The sequence below is a fragment of the Oryzias melastigma genome, linkage group LG23 (assembly GCF_002922805.2).
Source record: "Oryzias melastigma strain HK-1 linkage group LG23, ASM292280v2, whole genome shotgun sequence".
Classification (NCBI taxonomy): Eukaryota; Metazoa; Chordata; class Actinopteri; order Beloniformes; family Adrianichthyidae; genus Oryzias; species Oryzias melastigma.
In genome coordinates, this window is record NC_050534.1 from 18,722,645 (window position 1) to 18,740,333 (window position 17,689).

Consider the following 17,689-nt stretch of genomic DNA (forward strand, 5'->3'; position numbering starts at 1 on the left):
CTAAGGAAATCAAAAAACGTACTTGTATTAATTCTTCTAAAAAAGGCGTAGATCTACTCGTCCTCCACAGTTGATCAAAAAATAAAATGGTTGCTATGGAGATTAACCATTAGATAAGCCACCATTTTGAAAAACACTTTCTTTAAGTGAATTTATCTAACGCAGCACTGTTTAATCTAACACCTCAATTGATATTTTATTGACCCTTGACTTCAGAAAGAGGCTGCCATCTTGAAGTTTTTTTTTAAAATCACCTGCCACAAAATTAAACTCCTAGGGATTTTGATTTTTTCTTAGCGTCTCGGGCTTCATTGGGAAAAAAATGATGGAATCAGAAGTTGTAGATTTTGAACGGCGTTTGCATGGCAAGCTCGCAAAAGCTGCATTTCCTTTGTTTGCATATTTATTACCAAAATGCTGTGGAAATTGAATGCATGAATTGTTGGCTCAAGCTAAACGGATTGATATGACACGCTATGTGTATATGAGGAATGTAAGCGTGGCTAACAAAAACGTCTGTTGCCAAGGAAATCAAAAATTTTACTTTTGTCGATTCTTCTGAAAATGACTTAGATCTGTTTGTCACCTACAGCCGACCAAAAAATAAAACAGTTGCTATGGAGATAAACCAACAGAGAAGCCACCATTTAGAAAAAACTTTTTTTCAGTGAATTTATCTTACGCACCACTCTGTGAAATCTACAACCTCAACCGATATATTGTTGACCTCTGACCTTAGAAAGATGCCGCCATCTTGAATCACCTGCAAAAAATCCCCTGCTACACTTTTTTGAACTCCTTCTAGTAAATTTGCATATTTTTTTTCCCATAATTTTGTGAGAGTTAAATACATGAATCATTGGCTTAAACTGAATGGAACGATATGACATACATTATGTACATAAAAGGAATGCAGGCACGGCTAACAAAAAACCTCCGTTGCTAAGGAAATACAAAAAATGACTTTCCTCAATTTTTCTAAAAATAGCATCAAACTGTTCGTCACCTCCAGCTAACTAAAAAATAAAGTGGTTGCTATGGAGATAAAACACCAGGAAAGCCGCCATTTTGAAAAAACTTTTTTAAGTGAATTTATCATGTGCAGTTCTAACCAGGGTGGCAGAGGAAGAGGAGGGAGGGTGATGGGAGTGTGGCACCAGCTCACCCAGTGAGGGCGGGTCAGAAGTGGGTGGCGAGGGCGGGGGCGGGTAGCGCCTTGGGGCCATACCCCTCAACATTCTAAATGTAGCAGCAGATCTTGTCATTGATAATATATTAAGCTACTTTTGCTTATTGTAATGAAATAGAAAGAGCAGCCTTATATAAGGTTTTTTGGTGGATCTTTTGATCTAAGTGGTGGCAGATGATCTGATGACAGAGGAGAATGAGGCCTTCTTTTCAGCGTATCACTTCTTACTCTGAGCTTCTTGAGCTGCAGAGAAGTAGGATGTGTAAACAGCACGTCACAGACGTGCACGCGCACACGCTCGGCCTCAAACACCCACGCGGAGCCGGCTCGTCTCTCAGCAGCAGGGGATTTGTGTGGATTACGGGATGATCAGGGCACCCCTCCCCTCCCTTCCAACTTGAACACTGAGCTTGAACGTCCAAGCGAAAGGATCTGAAGAAAGACCTCCCGGGTCCCCATCACCACCAGAAAATGGTGTCGTTTTCCTCCGTTCAGAGCGAGAGGGGAAATCTTTGACCCTTCTGTGAATAAGAGCTCAGCAGAACAAAGAGGCGTCTCATAGAAAAGGACAGGTGGGCGTCTTTTCCGTTCAGGACCTGCACACTAGGTAAAGCTGAGACTGGATGGATTTGAGGACACTTGGGAGCAAAGCAGATCTTTACCTTTTGAAACTCCTCCTCAGTTTAATCCAGTCATGTAATACAGGCGCCGCAGGAAGCGGAACAAGGATACAAAAGCAGAACGGAGATCATCACCACTTAAGGTGATACCAGTTGGGGCTTTTATCTTCCTTCTTAATCAAAATATCATGAAAAAATGAAACCAGAAGTCCAATTCAATCCTCAAACCAGCAGTAAGACAGGCAAGTTTAGTCATTTCCATAAAAAATTTGTACTGTAAATGAGAACTGAACTAAGTGACTCCAAACAAGAAGTACCTGCTGGCTCCATTGTCCCAAAGATTTCTATTGAATAATAAACAGTTATTCTATTAGTCACAGTAATTGTTCTTGCTCCGATATCTCTTTTTTTAACATATTCTTCATTTAGTTTCACAATATTATTGTTATTATTATATAGTTATTTAAGTTTAAACCGACCATTTGGATGCCTCAATAAAAGAAGGTTGGTCCCCACGCCCAACGTTTGACAAATTTCGAGTGTTAGGGCTGTGGACTTCCTACAAGCTCACTCCTGATTGGCTAGAGTGGTTGCCATTAAAACATTGACTCAGACAGACCTGGACCAATCACTGCTTTCTGACTATGTCTAGTTCCAACATGGCGGCATTCATAAATGGAAAAAATGGCAAGTGAATTGACTTCTTTTGTCACTCAGTCCAGTTCTCAGATCAATCAGTGGTTGGTACTTAGGAGATCATTATTGAAGCAACCAATTATTTAACTCTTGAAACATCTAACAATAATCCACACAGCCACCCTACACCTTTAGTCTTTGATCTGTTCAATCTGCTCAACCAAAGGGGATCTGGTTTGGGGACCATGTGATTTTGTCCCGGCTCTTTGCAGATGATGTTGTTCTGTTTCTTTATCAAGTCAGGACCTCCAGCATGGATTGGAGCGGTTTGTGGTTGGGATAAGGGTCAGCATCACTAAGTCTAAGGCCATGGTTCTTGACTGGAGAAAGGTAGTTTGTCCTCTCTGGATAGGTGGAGAGTTCAAATATCTTCACGAGTGAGGGAAGATCAGAGTGTGACATTGACAGACAGATTGGAGTGATGTCCGCCATTGTGCGGTCGCTGTATTGGTCCGTTGTGGTGAGCCAGAAAGCAAAGCTCTCTTTGTTCTGAACTCTGGGTCGTGACCCAAAAAGCAAGGTCCCGACTACAAGTGCCTAAAATGAGCTTCCTGGACGCTCCCTTAGAGATAGGGGGAGAAGTTCGGTCACCCAGATAGAAGTCGGAGTAGAGCCGCTTCTCCTCAACATCCAGAGGAGTCAGTTGAGGTGGCTCAAGTATCTGGTCTGGACACCTCCCTGGGAAAGTGTTCGAATGGGTGGAGGCCCTGGGAGAAGACCCAGGACACACTGTAGAGACTATAGGTCAACCAGGGAACATCTTGGGGGTCCCCCCAGAGGAGCTGGAGGAAGTAACCGGGGACAGGGAAGTCTGGGCATACAGTATTTGCTTAGACTGCTGCTCCCGGTGGAAGAAGATGGATAAATGGATGGAAAGATAGTTTATTTGTCAATAACTTTAAATAATCTGTACTTTGCTTTGGTGTTTGACAGTCGATGTTGACTTGAAAATTTTTGCGTGAATCAGAAGCTTCAACATAAACATTTTCACATTAAATATTTTTGCGGGTTCCTAAATTGTACTTCATAAGGGTCAAAATTTGAACAGTTTTGTAAAATGGAGAGGAGGAAATATTTTCCACAAAAGTTTTACTCATATTTATGACCCATTCTGTTAATGTTACAAATAGCTCAACCAGTCAATGTGATTAGGGGTCAGTTACTTTTATCATGTCCAAGCATCCCAGTCAAAAAAAACCTATCAATTAAAACTGCATTTTTATTTACAGTTGCAACCATTTAAGTGTGACAAAGAGATGCTCTTAACGACGTATGTGTGCAATGCCAATGACAGACGCCCCTACATCACACAAGCACTTCATACACGCCATTAAATCTTTGTGGTACCAGTGATAAAGAGGAAGTTTCCAGCACTTTGAACGGCTTTCATATTCCCCGGCCGGCTGTAAAGCACTCCGACTTTTGGAAAAAGAGGAACGCGTCGCCTCCAAAAATCCACTGGTTTTTATAGACTGTGGCTGAGCTGTAAAACTCAGTACTCTCTGTACCACTGCGAAATCCCAAACCAAAGATGCTTGACTGACATGAAGCCACACGCTGACACCAGGAAAGTTCATATCACTCAAGCTGAATGTGAGAAATGTTCAGCAGAACCCTTTCAGCTGATGTCCATAAAAAATAGATATTTTCCCAATTTCATAGAGAAACGCTCAGGTTTCAATCCACATAATAACATAAACTTACACTGTAAAAAGTGAAATGTTGGATCAATTCACAAAAGTTCTTCAATTTGTTACATTTAAAAATATTACTTTGTGCCAAATTAATTTTTTAAGTTGAATAAACCATCAACTCAAATTTTTAATTTAAAGAAAACTAATAATGTCCCTTTTTTCAGTGTAAATGTATCGTATTTGAAATGAAAAACTTTATTTAAACAATTGACAAGTGAGATTTCACTCACTGTAAAAGTAATGATAATTTTTTTAGCCGTTTGTTTTCATTTAAAATAAAAAAAAAGTCAACAATGAAAAAAAAAACTAAATTTTTATAATCATACATTGGATTTTTGGTATTTTATTTTTTAGATTTTGTCTACATTTTGAGCAAAAATATAAAAAAATAGCTCAAGTTTAATTTTTTTTACAGGGAGGGGGTAATGACATTGTATCAGTCATTGAGAAAATCCACAAAAAGGAGTTTATTCTGTAAAAAAAACTTGATTGAAGGGGAAATTTAGCACAGATTTAGATTTTTTTTTCTCCAGTTCTTCTAATCTATTCTGTTTTACAGAAAAAGAACAAGAAGTGCAATTGAAAGATTTAAAGTAACTTTTTGAAACCAAACTTGAAAATCTTTGCTACAAAGTCGAATGACAGATGTTGCTGTTTCTTTTTTTTAACTTTTTTTTGACACATTTCTTTACAAATCGTGTCTGCAACACGTCACCAACAGGAAAACCTTTGTCTGATTTTGTAGTCAAGTCAATTCACGATTTGACCTAAAACTATAGTTTTTTTTGCCAAAATGTTATATTATATTTGGGCAAAGAGATTTCTAACGGTCTAGAAGGGGTAAACCAGTGGGTCATGTGACCACACCCCCACCATACCTGAAGTAGGCCTTTAATTTTTAGGTCGTTTTGGTCGTCATCATTTTCAGGGATTTCTCTGTTTGTGACACACTCAGGTTCAAACTGGTGACTCCATTAAAATCCATTTAGTTTTTAAAAATCCATTAGTTGAGGCGGTTGGCACTGCGACGCATCTCCGATGCCGTCGTTCCGGTTTGTTTAACAACAGTGGCGGAAACAGCTCTTTGTTTAGGAGGGATTACAGCAGTTATCCGTGGCATTGAAGCCTTTAAACCCAGAGCTTTTAGTACTGATTATTATAATATGCCCCCCCACCCCACCCGATTATCCTTCATGTTGTAAGCAGAGTTCCCTCTTGGCTCCAGCTGTTTGTGCAGCAGGGTGGCAAACTATTTTCAGAATAAGAGCGGATGTGAATCTATTTATTGGGAGAGAAACAGGCCGAGCGTTGAGGCGCAGCCCCACTTTCAGGAGCCATTATATAATTACGAGCGAGAGCTGGAAGTCATATCTCTTTATTTCCAAATGTCCTGACATCAGATCTCATTAAATACAGAACAGCAACTATATAAAAGCTTTGAATACATGAATTGGAAAACAGATATTTGCTGTTTTGTTCAGAAAATGTTTTGAAATCTGGGTTTCAAATCCAGTTTCTTCTTCTTCTCTCTAAATAATGCAAGCGTGCAGAGTATTTTTAGAATGTGAAAGCCTCCCAGAGGCCCTCCCTGTCTCCTCACCCTCTCATTCACACCTCTGTTAAAGACCCACTGTGATCTTCTTTTGATCTTCAGATTGTTCCCACTGGTCTCTACTAAAGATTATTAAAAAAATAGATATATTTTAGAACATGGGTCAACAACCTTTAACAGTAAAAGATCTATTTAGGCTCATTTTCTACTAATCAAAACCTAGAAGGAGCCGCATGGTCTTACTTTAGCCTTTAAGAAGTTTGGATTTGCATTCAGGAAGTTTCTTTTTTTTAAATAATAAATATGAATTGTGTCTATTTTTGGTACAAACAAAAGCAAATATATAAAAAGAACCCAGCATCTCTCAAAATGTGTGTTCTTTTTTAACTTATCTTCAAAATAAAAGATAATCTGTGCCAAAAAGGATAATCATCTCAGGGCGGTCAATAACCAATGTTGTGCAGCATAAGATAATACGTACTTTGAACTCATAAAAGATCAAACTTTGTACTTTTTACTTTTTACTGACATAGTTTCTGCAGAACAACAGGAGTTCATTAGTATTACCCTCTGAGTTATGAGCAACCCCGCCCCCCTTTCTCGTCACCCATAAGTGAGAGTTCTCTGTTTACACTCTTTCCCTCTCACGTAAAGTTCATTAGAATGGGAAATCATTTTTTCTATCTTTTTTCAAACGGGTTTGAACGAACAAATATCAAATTTTGTGCTAATTTTCTTTCCTCCATCTTTAAAGAAATGACAAAAGAACATGTTAAAAATAAAATTTTATTTAAATACTCTTTTGCTGATGTTTCTGTCCAAAACGACGTTGTCCGAATCGGGCCAACGGAGAGCGAAGTTAATGCCTTTTGTCAGCACTGACAGACTTATGAGCCAAGAAGTATTAACAGTGAGGAGGGAGAGGCATTTCCTCCTTGTAAATGCCACGTTGAATTATTCTTGCGTTTGGTAACAGGGAAAAGCCCATCAGGGTTGCATTGTTCAAGGTGAGCGGGGGAATTGTAAAAGCAGAGAACGGGGTTTCTTAAAAGCCACCAAAGAAGGTGGGGGAGGGGCGGAAGAAGTTAAAACTCACTACGAGGAAAACCGTGTTTTTAACATGTTCTTGTGGTATTTCTTTGTTCAACTTGATGAAAAAGATCATATTTTTGTAGAAAATACGCCTCAAGCTCCCTGCTCCGAACTCTCAGCAACGGGAAGCGGTGGCCCCGCCCACTTCTCAAAGGTGAATTTCTATTGGACTGTGTCTTAGTGTGAATCCGCATTGCTTCCCTATCCCTACATTAACCCTCCAAATGGAGAGTTATGGTAAAATACTGTCTTCAAAATGGACTACTTGATGATGTCATCAATAGTGGCCATTCATTTACATTAGTGCTCAGAAAATATAAAACATTGGTTTCATCATTTTAAAAAGTAATGCTAAAAGTCCTCACTTACAAATGTTCAGTTCTAAGGCTGAATTCTTCCCCCACCCCTCCAACTGTGAGGGGATTTGGAAGGTAGGGCTGTCCAAAATAGTTTTTTTAGGGGTAGCTATAGGGATTTATGACTGTGTATCTGTGAGAAACAGATTTCTTCATGTTGGTGTGCTCTGAAGCCCAGAAGTTTACATTTAAATATAAGAAATGACTTTTTGTCACTTTTTTTAGAATTACTTTTAAAGTTGTGTATTTTCCAAGCAGGTCTGCGCTAGCATAGATGACTGGCAACTATTGATGATGTCATTGAAGGGGGGAGCCGTAGGGTCTCTGAAGCCTCGTTTCCACTGAGCAGTCCGCTACTACTAGGAATTTAATATTGTTTAACGTGGCTAAGAAGAATACCGCAGTAAAGAGGAAAATGGAAATGCTAGCATAGCGCTATACTGGCGCTTTCTAATGTCGTCATCACTTTCAGCAGCTCCGCCCCAACCGTCTCGTTCTATTTTTGTTTGAACCTGCAATGGATGGAAGCTCCCAAGAAGTCGAAACTGTTTAATGGGTCCATTTTACCAGATCGAATCGGACTGTACTGTACCGCTCAGTGGAAACGAGGCCTAACGCTTTCGGACACCACTACAGCTTTAAATGCTGCTAACAATTGGACCAATAGGGAGGGGTTAGAGTGGTAGGGCAGCAATTTGGATTTGGCTTTAGAAAGCAACGCAGGATTTTTTATTTTCCCTAAAAATGGTTAAAGACCACTAGGAACTCTTTGAAATTAGATCAAAAGACAGTTGAAGTGGGACTTTAAGCATTGGTGGAGGTCTTTGGGACCTGGTGCGGTCAAAGATCAGTCCAAGTCACGGCCTCAGAAATGGAAGTTTCTGTTTAGTGGGTCAGTCTGAACCATATACTGTATAAACAACTGGACAGAGCGAGAAAATGCCTTGCTTACGGTTTCCATCAAATAATTTAGTCTTCATTTTTCCCTGATATGTCCGTCAAAATGATGGAACCAGACATCCTCAAGTAAGCCGTGATTGGTCCGTGTCGGTCTGAGTCAATGTCTACGTTTCTATGGCAACCACTATCTTCAATCAGGAGTAATTGAGCTTGTTGGAAGGTCTGTCAAAATGCTCAACTACTTTTCTAGAGGCATTTGATTGGCCAATTTATACCTTGAATAACTTGCACTACAACAAGGATATCATGAAAAAAACTGATAATCAATAAAATACTTTAAAAAAGTATCTGGAGCAAGACTTCAGACAAATAAAATGACTGAGATAGCTGACTATTTCTCTATTGAAGTCTATGGGATTTCAGGGGAGGGGTCACTCGTTCAATGTCTGTACAGCTTCCCGGAGGGTGGGGGTGGGGGGGCTTCTGTAACCGTAAATAAACAAGAGGGCAAATTGAAGGGGAGGTCGACCTCTGTTTGCAGGTGGACGAGTACGACTCGCCAAAGCAAAGAGTCTGAACAGGAACGGGATCGCCTTCCTTCTTTTTTTAAACTTTTTTTTTTTTTACAGGAAAACAACTGCCAAAATGGGTCTGCGGCCTGCAACGCGATATACTGTAAATTTTACATGGAAAAAAAATCAATGCCATTAGGGGTGTTCATATATCAGGAGAACCCGACTTGTGACCCGGCCATTATCGTAGCTTCACTAAAAGCGTGACGCCTGGCCCCCCGCCACAATGCATTTGATTCATTCTGCAATGAAACATAAAGCACCGGAAAGAAAGGAAAAAAATCAGATTTATAGAGACGGAATCGACTGTTTGCTGTACCTGAACGGTTCATACACAGTTTACAGAGACTGGGCTGGATTTACAGCCTCAAACATTTATAAAACATGAAGACGTTTGTTGGTGAGAAATCAACCACAAACAGGATCTGCTCATAATTTAGACTTTATTCCAAATATCATAAAAAATTGACTTGACGTTCATCCTTTGGAAGCTAAATTGGGTCCAGACTTAGTTTTTACATCTTTGCAGAGAGCTCATAAATATGTCTGTTTCACAAATACTTAATCCTAATCACATTTATCATAGAAGTAGGGAATATTTTTGCTTTAGTCCAAGCTACTTAAATGAATAAAACGAAAATGAATTTGAAAAAAAAGCAAAAAAAAGAAATGATTTATATAAATGTTCTGAAGTGTAATATTCAGTCTAACGCATTGACTGTAAATGAGAACTGGACTCAGTGATCCCTCCTCCCTGGGGTTCCAAACAGGAAGTTGGCTCCAAGAAGCCGGAATTCCCTTGACTTCTATAGTGAAATAACCAAAAACCAAAGTGCTTTTTAACATGTTCTTGATAAGAATATTTTTATTCAAGTTATAAACTGACCTATCAGGTGCCTTAATAAAAGTAGGCGGTGCCTACTGGCCCCACGCTCAATATCTGAAACCTTTGATAGATTTCATTTAGCCCGTTTTTAAGTGGAAGGGGTGTGGCCTTCCAACAAGCTCCTTCCTGATTGGTCAGATCGATTCATCATATCACTGCTTACTGAAGACGACTGGGTCCAACATGGCGGCGTCCGTATTGTAAAACAAAAGGCGACTAAATTGACATAATTTGATTGGAGTTGGAAGTAAACCGTTTTCTTTGATTTCTACTCGGCCCTGTTCTCATACACTCAGAACACAGTCAATCTCCTTTTACTCTGATCAAAATCACATTTTTTTTGTTGTTGTTGTTTTTCAAAAAGACGAGCTCTCTTTGCATTGTGTACCATTTAAAATGAATGACAAAAACACACAAAACAAATTCCAGAGAAATGTAAAATATGAGGGGAAAATAAATGAATATATACGTGAATAAAACTGCAATGTCACAAAGATTCCTCCAGAAATGTTGTGAGTTTCATAATAAATGAGAGCCACCAGTAGCTCTGAGTCAGGAGACTTAGATTCCTTTAACTTTTCCCTTAAAAGTTCCTGTTTATGCTCCTAAATGAAAACTAGTGTAAACAGAGGAAGAATATTGAATAAAATAAACATAATGAATTGTGAAAGTCAAAGCACATGACTTTTTTTCATAGACCGACATCTCAGTTAAGGTTCTGAGAGAAGACTGCAGGCCTGAGACTACTGAATTCAGTTCTGATATCTTTAGATCTACTTTTGCCCTCTCTTAAGTTTCCGGGTTAAGATGGCTGTGACTCCGCCCTCTCACCTGTGGATCTGTCACAGCTGCCTGCAATTTGCTAATTAGCCAAACTGCATTTAAGGAACTCTCCTGGCTTGTTTCTGTGTTCCTTATGTGCTTTTATTTATCATTTAAATGTTTGGGTTTCTGTCAGTCTGAACATGACTAATTCAGGTGTCAGGGCAAACGGATTAATTGAGTTAAATAATTAATAAATATTGATAAATGTTATGTTTGATTTAACATAAAGGAGTATTTTACGTGCTGAAGTTTCTTAACAGAGGCCTGTGAAATTTTCTGTCTATATTTTTCTTTTCACTATTGAAGAACTTTGATTTAGTTTTCCTTCTATGTAAAAACCTCAGCAAGAGTTTGTGGTATAGATTTTCCCTTAACACTACCATTAAAATTGGAAGCTAACTACTTCAACTACATCTGACTTTTAAAGGTGTGGCATATAAATATTACAAAATAAAATAATGAAACTTTATCAGCAACACCCTCGTAACTTTAGAGAGCTAGTTGCAGCATGCAGCATTCTGCACCAGATCGTCTTGACCATGTCTACACTGAGTGCTGCCATGTGATTGGTTGATTAGAACGAGCAGTTGGACAGGTGTGCCTAAAGTGGTCGATGTGTATTTACTTTTTGTGGCGCTGCAGAGGTGTTAGTCTGTTTTCCACTTGTGAACTGTTTCCACCGTCCTTTCCCGGCAGGTAAACCAACGGGCTACGGTCCCAATGCGCGGCGGTCACGCGGCATTGTGGACGAGTGCTGCTTCCAAAGCTGTGAGCTCCGGCGCCTGGAGATGTACTGTGCGCCGGCGAAGACGAGCAAGGCAGCTCGCTCTGTCCGCGCTCAGCGCCACACAGACATGCCCAGAAAGGTTAGTACTCCGGGACAGAGAGCGGACAAGGCCACGGAGCGGAGGACCTCACAGCATTCAGACAAGACAAAAAACAAGAAGGTGAGCACTAACACAAACTTCTCATAGATTTATATCTGGTTTAATTGATTTCCAGCACAAAAGATCACTATGTTTTCAATCTTTCCTCCACAGAGACCTTTACCCGGGCATAGTCATTCATCCTTCAAGGTACACGTTCATCTTCTGTTATCTTACTGAAAAATATGTCTTATTATTACTAATAAATGCCTAATTCTACACACTTTTGTTCTTATTGAGGTTATTGTATAGAAATTGGTGTCAAATTTAAGAAAAAGCCAAAAGTCCTGAGCAGATAAAATGACTTCACTGTCTAAAAATAGTCTCTGCGTAACAGGATTCCAAAAAAAGATTGGACATTTTGTCCTTTTCTCAAAACAGAAACCCGCAGTAACAGAAGAAGCTGAGTGGTTTTAGGGATATTCATGCCGCTTAAGGAACAATCTCTATTCTTCTCCTGAATAATGTGTCTTTAGAACTCAGATTATTGACAGATTTAAAACAGAAGACAGTTTTTTAGAGGACGACCGTTTTGGCTAATTAACAAAATGTTTGAATAGACTTAAAAACAAAAATACCAACAAATACATTTTTTAGTATTTGAAGAACACCATGAAAAATATTACATTTCTTCAAAAGGACAAAGTCAAATATTACCATTTGAATTGGATTGCTGTTGGATGGATCAGTTGGCTGGGTACAGGACTGGGGTGTGGGAGGATCTTATTCCAGTGTGAATCCTTAGGTAAGACCCACATGTGGCCAGTAGGGGGTCTAAGTCTGGATCTTCCTGTCCACGGCCCCAGCCCGGATCAAATACAGGGTTGTCAGGAAGGATATATGGTGCAAAACTCTCAAACCGAATGTGTGCGTCAATGTTAAAGTCCCATTAGTTGTCACACACTTAGGTGTGTGAAATTTGTTCTCCACATTTGACCAATCCCCTTGGGGAGTGGTGACCTGCAGACACAGCCGCACTCGGGAACCATTTGGTGGTTTAACCCCCCAATCCAACCACTTAATGCTAAGTGTCAAGGCACTGGGTCCCATTTTAATTTTTTGGTATGACTCCTTCCAGTCTCAGGGCGGACACTCTACCACATGGGTCACTGAGCTGGTCAATGAAAGCTGTAACGACCCCTCTGTCGAAAAGTGAACAACCTGTATTTGAATTGGTTTGGTGTATGGCCACCTTTACCTTCAAGATAAACGTTTCTTATTGGGGTCCTGATAGGAATTTGCCCAGGAACAATCAGTTTCAGATAGGGATATTATTCAGACAGAAATTGGCATTGAGTTGATGGAGGAAACCAAAAACACTTGGGTCGTGTCTTGATTTTGGACACACCTGAACCAGGTAATCAGTCCTAAGTAGGGCTTGGATATCTGGAAATGATGCAGACACTGCGACCCTTGAGGCCTGGAGTTATCCCTAATCCTGGACTAGAGTGTGGCGTAAGGACATCATACAACAGCAACACCCATATGTCATAGTCTTACAAATATTTTACGATATACTTTCCACACACGCGACAATCGTATATTCCTTTTTCAAGAACATCTTTTGAGGCACAAGCCTCAAGAGAACTAAGACACAATCCTCCACAACCCGAACAACCCAAAACTCAATGGTACTTATACGAGTCGATGGCATAGAGGATTCACGAATGTCTTTCTTCTCCTCAGCAGGACGTGCATCAGAAAAACTCCAGTCGAGGCAACAACGGCGGCAGAAGTTACCGAATGTAGAGACGGAATGGACAAACGCCCAGCGACTTGTGGGGGAGATGAGGGAGTGGCCTTACCTGGTGCCCCTGTGGAATGGTTCACTGTAAAACAAAACAGGGAGGATGCCAACCATGGCCTGAAAAGCTCTTCAAAAGTAATTTAGAGCCTAGTGATGCTTTCAGGGTTTAATGAGGAGGGATCTTGTGATTATTTTATACACTGCACCATTCCATATCGGGAGGAAGTATTTGTCAAAGTAACAGACTAGATTAGCTGCTGAACAAGAGCTTGTGACACCTGTGTGTGAGCTCCATGGATCTCCAGGAAGCCAGCCAATCAGAAGGCAGCAGGCTGTGGTTGGGAGTGTGTGGTCCATCGTGTACCTTGGACTTTGTGGAGGTGGATCCCTTCACTCCTTTTTTAAAGCTGGATTGTAAGTCGGCATAAAAAAAGCATTTATTCCCCCTCGTACAAAGATGGCATTTTACCTTCAGAGCTTGTTTTTCTGCACCATGCATTACTGTGGATATTAAAATGTTCATTTTAAGGTCTTGATTTGTCACCTTGAGTCCAAATTCCCATGAAGTAAAACCATCAAAATCCAACTGAACATAAAATCAAAAAACAACCAATTTAAAACTTTAATTTGTCTTTTTATTTGCTGTTCCATCATTGCATAACGTTTCCTTTCCCGTCAAAAAGAGGTCAGTGGATTCAAAGTCCATTTGGCATGAATAAATGAGTTATTCAAATAGAGATAATGGAACAAAATATTTATCATGCATCCTTTTGACATGTCACCACTTATGCCAAATCGGACAAATATCAGCCGCCAGCGCTTCAGTTCCAGTGGATGGCTCTTCTCAACGTTCTGTGCAAGCCACAATAACTTCGTCTACATACATTCACTTAAAAGCAATTACCAGGGCCGCTGTGACACACGAGAACTGTGCAACACCAGCCCTCGCTGGAATTTCGTAACCCTAAATTGATAGCAATAGCGCACTGAGGCAACACAAGATCTGTTGCAAAGTTCAGCAGGTGGAACAGTTTGGTAAACATTTTCAGCCAAAACAACAAGCCCTTCCCCTGATCACACATACACAGAAATGTACATAAAAATCTCTCACACAGAGATGTGCAAATCAAATGAATACCAAGAAGTCCCTGTATGAGGATTGATAGTTCATTTTGAAGGGTCCAAGATAACTCATCTCTGGCTCATCTATGTGTGTATAATCAAACAATACTACAATTATGTTAACCTATGCATTCCTATCAATCGTTGTACATGATGGTTTCATATAGTATAACTGTATTAAGAATCCTATCCACTGTATAATGGTGCTATTTTATAGTTTGGTACTTGCAAAAGATGGCTAAGTTAAACAGATGGCAGGGCTTACGTCGTAGCTCTTCCCTTTTGCACAGCCTTGTGGCCACCATTTAGAAGTGTTTTTTTAAGCTGTTTTGATAAGGTTGTAGTGTAAACAAGTGAACATATCTGTGTAAAAATATGAAAAATAGAAATATTCAAGGTATACTCCCAAAAAAAAAAAAAAAAAAAACGTTTAACAATTTCTTTCACTCTAAAATGGGTCCCTGATGCCAAAATATTTCACAAAAAGTTCTGGGAATTCTGGTTCTTCCAACGTTCTACACACGGTTGCAGATAAGTGTGTGCGCTCGTGTGTGTGCCTCCCAGGAAGCCAAAACACTAAATTATTGATTCTAGATATAGATTATGCAACCATCCTACCACTAAAGTGAATAAAAGGAATTTACAAGACAATCATTACATTTTGAACAGATTCTTTATCAGCTCTTATGCAACAAACCCAAGGCAAATGTAAATAGATCACAAAATAATTGTGTGTTCAGTAAAAGCATTTAACGTACAGTAAATTAAAAATAACATCCAACACAGGAAATTGTCACATTTACAGTTTAAATTATATTTTCACTACCTTTAATTTTATGGCACAATTTTAGCGCTATGTATTTAGGTTTTCAGCTTCTAAAAATATTTTTTCCTCTAGCCAGTCAGAGGGATTTCTGTTTGAGTTTAATCCAACAGCATTTAAAAATGTTCATTTTACTAGTAAACATTCACAAAGTCTGACAACGCAATAATCTAAAAAGATGTAGAAAGTGTTCAACCATGTTATCTAAAATGGATTTTACAGCTCATTTTGTTATGTTGGACCACAGGCTTATTTAATGCATCTATTATTAAGAATTAAATGATATTGACCTATTTTCCAAAACAAAAAATACACACTTTATTCGTTTTCACTTAAAAGAAGTGTGTGGTGTTTTGGTGAGCGCGGCTACAACAACTCTTCAGCTTTGACTATTAGGATTTTCACGGCACACTCGTTTAACTTTTCTCTTCTCTTTAAACGTTCCAGTCATCTAAAAACCTAAAAAAATAAAAAATAAATAAAATAAAAATGGTAATGGTCAAAAAGACAGATTATCAGTTTTCATGTCACGTGAGTAGGCTATCTGTTAGCACGGCTGTTAGCAAGTTTAGCATTACCACTAATACATCTACTCTTCAAATTACAACTACAAAAATCTTAAAATCTGCACATTCTCTGCCTTTGCTTGGAAACATAGAAGAACACCACTGACTTTTGTCCTTTTGTTATTTTTTTTTTAACCTTTTTTAGCATAAAAAGTAAAAATTCATTAAATTCCACTGTCCACACATATAAACCACAAAAATGTTTTTTCTCCTTGTTTCCTCATTTTTCTTCTTTTTTTTGGCCGCCATTTTGCTAACGTGCGCAAGCTAGCTACACAGCTAAAGGAACAATTCACATAATAACTATAAGTCCCATCACACTTCAGCTTGATATATTATCTTCTACTCTTGCATTACTTCTTGACAACAAATAATATTCTATTGGGTCTGTTATTTTCCATTTATTTTGTGCTACATTTGTAGGAAATAGCTGATTTGGCTAGTTTCTCAAGGGTGCTACTTATTCAGGTCTGTTGCTAATCAGACAATTTTTTTTTTTTTTACAAATGTGGCAAACGTTAGAAGGATAATAAAGAGGCTTTTCGGTGTTAAGATTTATAGAACAATAATATAGTAAACACAACTTTCCCCTATGTCTTTTTTTTTCTCCTTCTTTAAATGTCGTTTTAAGCGACTTAGCTTCTATCTGTAGGTTCAAAGTGCTTTGTTAGTTTTCTAATATACTTTATTTTACTCTCAGAACATGTTTTCTAAGAGGTAATAATCTCCTAGCTTGCAAAATAACATCACATATAAATCAAAATCGCATGGCCAGTAGAACTAATGTGGTATTTTTCTTTTGTGCACCTTATTCGGATATATTGAGCTGACTTGTTTTTTCTTTTGCCAGTTTTTCACATTTTTTATTGCAACGTTCCAAATAACATGGAGAAACCTACTTTTTAACTAAGACAGGTGCAGGACAACACTTCAAGTCATGTGTCTTTACTAAATACTCAACCACACCGGTCACGTCTTCCACTGTTTTTCTGAAGTCTAGAAGCTCTCGCTACAACCTTCCTTCTCATCAATATTCTGCATAGAAATATTTCAATAAATACTTGTGCGTATATAAGTAATGGTGTGCTCCTCGCTTGTAAAAAAAAAAAAAATAAGTGTGTCTGTAGTTGTGTGTGTGTTTTTCCACCATATTTAGGCTTTTAAATTGAATTTGAAATATCTTTCCTCCCAATAAGATTTTTCTTACTGACTAGAATGAACCGGGAACTTGAATAAAGGTTTTCCTCCCCCTGAGTCCTTTAGAACAAACCAAAGACTTTTTGATAAGAACACTGAAACTAAAGAATCATTATCATCGCTCAAAAGTCTCTGCAGCATCTTTGGTGTATTCGAAATGTCCTAGAAAGCCACAGAAACAAACCAATGTGTCATTGTTAGCTGTGTAAAAACCATTGTTCATTGATAAAGTATAATCTCTTCAGGCTCACTGTCCAATAAACTGTTTGATTACAGCAACGTTTATTTATGGTGCTTGGTTGCCTTCTGTAGAAAAACAAACAATACTGACAAAACTGTTCACCATTCCTGCTGAATAAACCACTTGTCAAAATCGCAGAATTGTGTGAGTTCTTTGCTTTAATTATTTGCAAATAAAGTTTTAGTTTGAATAAGTTTTACTGTCGGTTGATTTCATTTAATAATCTCTAACCCTTTAACACCTGAGACGTCGCCAGCGACCCCTAATCGATAATTTTCAATCGTTAATGCGATCAATGTAAAAGTGGCTTTTCTCCTTCAGAATCTGCTGGAATTATGCATTTACAGTTGAAAATTTAAGGTAAATCAAAGAACATAACCACTGGAGCTCGAGTATTAAAGGGTTAAACATGATGGACCCAATGATAAAGAATCACAGATGTCCCAACCAAGTAAGGCTGGAAGTTAAAACTCAAGAACAGATGAGAAACTCACTCTCTGACGTGTTTCGGTCAGAGGAACTCTTTCTTTTTTTTTAAAGCTTTGGGACTCCAGAGAAACCGTGATGGGAGCTGTAATCCATGGATGGAGGAAACTCGGAACAATGGAAAACCTTTCCAGGAGTGATCGACCGATCATTAAAAATTTGTTACTTCCTAGAACACAACTTGGGGTTGTCTTCTGGA

General features: G+C 38.8%; 1 protein-coding gene across 2 annotated transcripts in view; it reads left to right on the forward strand.

Moving 5' to 3' along the window:
• The window catches only part of igf1 (insulin-like growth factor 1), a 24,059-nt gene extending 6,918 nt beyond the window's left edge, over positions 1–17,141 (forward strand). The window contains exons 3-5 of one of the 2 annotated variants that reach the window (XM_024290235.2): positions 11,079–11,329; positions 11,423–11,458; positions 12,995–17,141. In XM_024290235.2, the coding sequence (XP_024146003.1) occupies positions 11,079–11,329; positions 11,423–11,458; positions 12,995–13,057 (350 nt within the window). In that variant the 3' untranslated portion in view covers positions 13,058–17,141. The remainder of the gene's footprint in view (positions 1–11,078; positions 11,330–11,422; positions 11,459–12,994) is intronic. The other variant, XM_024290243.2, reaches the window with a different exon arrangement.
• The last annotated feature ends 548 nt before the right edge of the window (positions 17,142–17,689 follow it).